General features: G+C 39.8%; 1 protein-coding gene across 1 annotated transcript in view; it reads right to left on the bottom strand.

The window, feature by feature from the left end:
* LOC109830413 (beta-fructofuranosidase, insoluble isoenzyme 4-like) overlaps positions 3,861-6,135 on the bottom strand; it is a 3,327-nt gene continuing 1,052 nt past the window's right edge. Inside the window, 6 exon segments of the mRNA XM_020397669.1 lie at positions 3,861-4,183; positions 4,593-4,686; positions 4,873-5,114; positions 5,192-5,353; positions 5,549-6,132; position 6,135. The exon segment at position 6,135 is cut by the window's right edge and continues 239 nt beyond it. Coding sequence (XP_020253258.1) covers positions 4,004-4,183; positions 4,593-4,686; positions 4,873-5,114; positions 5,192-5,353; positions 5,549-6,132; position 6,135 — 1,263 coding nt within the window. The 3' untranslated portion in view covers positions 3,861-4,003.

Consider the following 6,135-nt stretch of genomic DNA (forward strand, 5'->3'; position numbering starts at 1 on the left):
TCGTGGGGATCGAACTCTATGAACATATCATTTGTTTGTGATTGTATTGGCGCACTTATTCTTATGTTCATATCTTGTATCACCTTTGTATATTGCTTGTTGTTTATATTACCCACTATCTAGTTTAGATTGTTTACCCTTGTGATATTTGTATATCATTGCATATATATATCTTGTTGCATATCATATTTGCTAGGATATATTTGTTAATTAGTTTTTAATTGGTATTAAATCGGATTAGATTAGCATAAACCCTATTCACCCCCTCTAGGGTTCCTTCCTAGTGGCATTAGGGTGCTTTCATCAAGAAGGGTCCCTCCGTGAAGGTGACCGAAGTATGCCGTGTGCCACTATCACTAGGCAAGACTTATAGTGATTTTGTTGCTTATGATATTATGAATATGAACGCGTGCCATGTAATGTTGGGACGACAGTAGCAATATGATGTCGATGCTAAGCATGACAGAAAGAAGAACGAATACTCTTCCGTATGGATGAACAAGAAGATTATTTTACCACCAATTCCACCCTCCCCAAAGAGCCCAAAGGATCAAAAATCCAAATGTGTTTCTCTTTGCAACAAGGGAGAATTTTTGGTCAAATCAAAAGAGTTAAAGCAGAGGTGTGCTTTGGTTGTAAAAAAAGAAGTGAAGACTTTCGTTGAGGTTTCAGAAAAGATGGAACTGCTGCTTAAGGAATTTGGAGTGTTTGTTCCCAAGGAGCTGCCGGAGGGTCTTCCACCCATGAGAGATATTCAGTACCATATTGACTTCTTCCCGGGTTCAGTGCTTCCTAATCTTCCTCATTATCCCATGAACTTACAGGAGAAGAAGATTTTACAAGACACGATTGAGGACCTCATCAAAAAGGGCCACATCCGAGAGAGCATGAGTCCATGCGCAGTCCCGGCCCTATTAACACCAAAGAAAGATGAAAGTTGGCGGATGTGTGTAGACAGTCAAGCCATCAACAAGATTATAATTCGCTACAGATTCCCAATCCCTCGGCTAGAAGACATGTTCGATTAGTTAGGAGGCGCAAGTATCTTCTCGAAGGTCGGCTTGAGGAGTGATATCATCAGATCCGAATCCGGCCCGGTGATGAGTGGAAGACTACTTTCAAAAGCAGTGAAGACCTCTATGAATGGTTAGTGATGCCTTTTGGTTTATCGAATGCCCCAAGTACCTTTATGCATTTGATGAACCAAATTCTGAAACCTTTCTTAGGAAGATTTGTAGTCATCTACTTTGATGACATTCTCATTTATAGCCGAGATGAACAGGAGTATATGTTGCATCTCCGAGAAGTCTTCCAAGTGCTAAAGGAGAATGAACTTTACATCAACCTTAAGAAGTGTGTGCTCTTGATGACTCAGCTAGTGTTCTTGGGGTTTGTGGTAAGTTCGCAGGGGATCCAAGTCGACGAAGATAAAGTCAAGGAAATCAAGGACTGGCCAACTCCAAAAAGTGTTACGGAAGTAAGAAGTTTTCATGGGCTAACATCTTTTTATTAGCGTTTCATTCTCAATTTCAGTTCTATAGTTGCTCCCATGACGGATTGCTTGAAGAAGAAGGGTGTTTTTGAATGGACTGATGAAGCAAACGCGGCTTTTACCTTTATCAAGGAGAAGATTACCACTACACCAATCTTGGCGTTTTCGGATTTCGACAAGCTCTTTGAGCTTGAATGTGGCGCGTGTGGTGTCGGTATTGGAGTCGTCCTCTCTCAAGAGAAGCGTCTCATTGCTTTCTTGAGTGAGAAGTTGAATGAAGCCCGGCAGAAGTGGAGTACTTATGAGCAGGAGCTGTATGTTGTTTTTCATTCTTTGAAGACTTGGGAGGGCTACCTTATTGCTAACGACTTCGTGATTTATTTCGATCATCAGTCTCTTTTCAACACTTCAAGAATCAGAAATATATCAACAAAATGCATGGAAGATGGGCTTCATACTTTGAGAAATTCAACTTTACTTTGCGACATAAGTCGGGAGTCGATAATAAGGTGCCTGATGCTTTGAGTTGCCAGGTATCTTTGTTAAGCATATTGCGAGGTGAAGTTGTTGCTTTTGACAATTTGAAAGAGCTCTATGTTGATGATGAAGACTTTCAGGAGGTTTGGGCCAAGTGTTTGACAAGACAACCCACAGGAGACTATGTTATTATGGACGGGTTTCTATTTAAGGGGAATCAGATTTGTATTCCAAGGACATCATTGAGAGAATAGATAGTTCAAGACTTACATGGTGGCGAGCTTGTGGACACTTTGGGCGAGACAAGACTGTTTTGAGTCTTGAGGAGAGATATTATTAGCCAAGCTTGAGGAAATATGTGGCAACACTTGTGAGGAGTTGTCAAGTGTGCCAAGTTACAAAGGGGCAAGTGCATAATACTGGTTTGTATACTCCCCTACCTGTGCCCAAGGATATATGGAAAGATTTGAGTATGGACTTTGTGTTGGGACTTCTCCGAACACAAAGAGGCGTGGATTCAGTCTTCGTGGTAGTGGATCGTTTTTCTAAGATGGCTCACTTCATCTCGTGCTGCAAGACTTCAGATGCACCACATGTTGCACGACTGTTCTTTCAAGAGGTGGTTCGACTACATGGTGTTCCTAGTTCGATTGTTTCGGATAGAGATACTAGGTTCTTGGTGACTTTTGGACTACCTTATGGCAACAATTCGACACTTTATTGAATTATTCTAGCACAGCACATCCTCAAACGGATGGACAAACAGAAGTGGTCAATCGAACTTTGGGAAACTTGATTCGATGCATATGTGGAGAGAAGTCAAAGATGTGTGATCAAGCTATACCTCAAACTAAATTCGCCTACAACATGACTGTTCATAGTTCCACAGGTATGTCTCCTTTTTCTATTGTTTACAGGAGGACACCTCGACATCTCCAAGATTTGTTGAAGTTGCTAACAAGTAGTAAGGTCAGCGAGGCAGCAAGTTCAATGGCCGAGAATGCTTTCAATATTCAGGAAGAAGTGCATACAAAGTTCGAGAAAGCCAATACAAAGTTCAAGGCGCGAGCAGACAAGAAGAGGTGACTCAAGATATTCAATGAAGGAGATATGGTGATGGTTTACTTGCGGAAGGAATGAATGCCGGCTAGAACATACAACAAGCTTAAGCTGATATGTTATGTGTCGTTCAAGATTCTCAAGAAGATCAATGATAATGCATATGTAGTAGATCTTCCAGAATGAATGGTTATATCGGCGACATTTAACGTGGCGGATATTTCTGACTATTATCCTTCAATCAAGTTGTATTCGAGTGATGAGAACTCAAAGACGAGTTCTTCCAAAGAAGGAGGGATTGATGCAGGAGATCAAGTATTGGAAAAACCGAGAAGAAAAGCAGATGACTCGAAGCGATAGGACGAGACGACAGGCGACAGGACGAGTCAACACATGCCAATCGACACGAAAGGCGGGACGACTCGACATGCTTAGTCGACTCAGGTCCAGTAGACACAAAAGGCGGTGTTAGTCGGGACGCCTCGTGTCGACTCGAATTTCAGATTAGGAAAGAGTTCCTTTTTTTTGGTTATTTCCTTTTAGACTTAGAGTTTTTTTTATTAGAGTTAGGATAGATTTAGTTGGCTATAAATATTAGTTCATTTCATAAATTGTGAATTAACTTTTCAATTATTCAATCAAGAGAATTTTTCTCCTTGTTTACGTTCTCAACTTTGAGAAACTTAGAGCTTGTGGATTCACGCTCGTGAATTACCTGCTGTTTTCAGGGCTCGTCGGCATCGGAACGATATCCGATCAGCCTCCCCGTTTCTACGTCTGCATCAAGAACACTTTGTGTTAATTAATGAGGTTACAAATACAATTTCTCTTTATTTATAAGATACATACATATCCTTCAAATCTTAATGAATAAAAAAAATCAAATGGGCTACGACAGACCACCAATTTCCCTTCAAAACCCTGCTCACATTCTCTAATTACAATCATCATCCTTGGTCAATCACAACTTTCACATTAGCTTATTCTTGCTCTAGCCATGTTCCATGCCTTTAGCTTCGAAATCTTTACACTCTCGCTTCCGTTATTGAACGTAAAAATATGAGGATCCCCTCTCACAACCGATGTGGGATAAACTCTGCTTGTAATGCATGCTCTCCCCTCAGCACCAAAGCTCTCTACCACTGAATGATCAATCTGTTTCCATAATCAACGAGATTTCATTGAACTTATCTGTGTTAAGTAAAGCCATGTACTAAAAAACAATTCACAAATGCATTAAAAAAAGATTAATTGCAGATACACATCGCGTCATGGAGTTAGCCAATTATTGCATCTAAACATTTTTGTTAGCACTTAGACCTTCTTGTGTCATGAGAGAGTTATCTCTCTGTTATATCTATCTGTATAGTTAGTGTACATTTTAACATTTATAGATAATAGATAATCCCTCTGTAACAATTTAACGTTAGAGACACCAATATAGGTGATAACCTTAAAGATATCTTGCCACTTACCAGAGTAATATCAGTCCATAGAGTACAAAGGATATCTACAATTAACCACTAAAACAATGCAATAAAGAGATTTAACCACTTCCACTTACCAGAGTCCTTAAAGATATCTTGCCATCTTTCTTTATGTCTGTATCCACAAAGGCTCCATACGTTGGCTTGTCTACTTCTGCTCTCAAGGAGGACCTGTTTTAATTAACACCCCCAAAAAAAAATGGATCAAACACTAATCTAATTCACAGATTAAAAAACTACTGCTTGACATAAACAAATGACAACACATCACTATATCTAACTCCAGTAACAAAATAAGTATAATGACTAACTAAAGTGTGCATATGAGCATCTTATGCTATAAGCCAATAATCTTACCTTCTTTGATCTGAGCACATGAGGACCTGATAACCTTTATCATATTTGAAAACCCTGAAGGAAATTGAAGTATATTCCTTCAAATTATGTGAAGCCAATACAAGCAATCCAAAAGGGCCAACTTTGCCATTAATCAAAGATCCCTTTTCATGGCAAAGCTTTGGAGGGTCTAAGACCCAATTAGCATCAAAAGGCTCAGCTGTCTCTAAATTGGGCAGTTCAAATTCTACTTCAACGTCTGCCTGTTAATTTACAGCATTATGATCAATAATCATATTAACAATAACAAACATTTTATATTACATGAAGATGTACTGACCTGATCAGGAGTTTTTAGGCCTTCGATTTCAACAAAGTCACCTTTTTTCAGCTCAATCTCATGCAAATCTATTTGTTTTCTTCTAAGTAATTCAAGCTCCTTGACAGGCCATTGCACTAGTTGTCTTGCGTTGGGATCGAGAGTAACTACTCTTGGGATACTCTGCATACAAAAACAAAACAAAACAAGACAAAATGAAAATTAGTATTAAAATCTCTCAAAAAAGAAATATGAGCATAATCATTTAACAACCATCCATTTGATCTGTTACAACTATAACTAGCTACAATGCAAACACCACATGCATACTAATACGCAGTAAGTGTAACTATTACCACATGCAATTTAAATGCATACCTGAATACCAGACCACCCTTTCGTCACATCATCGGCTATGTTATCGGATTCGTTCACCCATCCCCACAAAACCCTTCTCTTCTCCTTCTCATCAAAGAAAGTTTTTGATGCATAAAACTTACCATAATCATACCTTAGCCAAATACTATAATCATCTGACGTGTCATCAGGCGAAAAGACATCTTTGTCCTCATCATATCCCCCCAACATATAAGTATCCGATTGAGTCTCTGCCAAACTCATTTTCAACACATATTTTCTCTCTTTTCCATCCAAATAATAAAAATCAGGGCATTCCCACATGCCCGACCTATTAGTAGCGTGTAACGGGTTTGCAGCCTGAACCCAGTGCATGAAATCTTCGCTTTTATACAACAAGGCCCGACCCTTGAGCCCAATCTCAGCCCCAATTGCAATTCTCCAAAGCCCATCTTGGCCGAGCCAGGCTGTAGTCGGGTCACGAAATTGGCTCGAATTGAGCCCGCTAACCGGTTCGATTATTGGGTTGTAACGCGGTTTGATCCATTCGCGAAGAGACGGGTCCGACAAGTTTTTCGGGTACGCAAAGTTTTGGACCTGGCGGTTTT

The sequence above is a fragment of the Asparagus officinalis genome, chromosome 2, assembly GCF_001876935.1.
Source record: "Asparagus officinalis chromosome 2, Aspof.V1, whole genome shotgun sequence".
Classification (NCBI taxonomy): Eukaryota; Viridiplantae; Streptophyta; class Magnoliopsida; order Asparagales; family Asparagaceae; genus Asparagus; species Asparagus officinalis.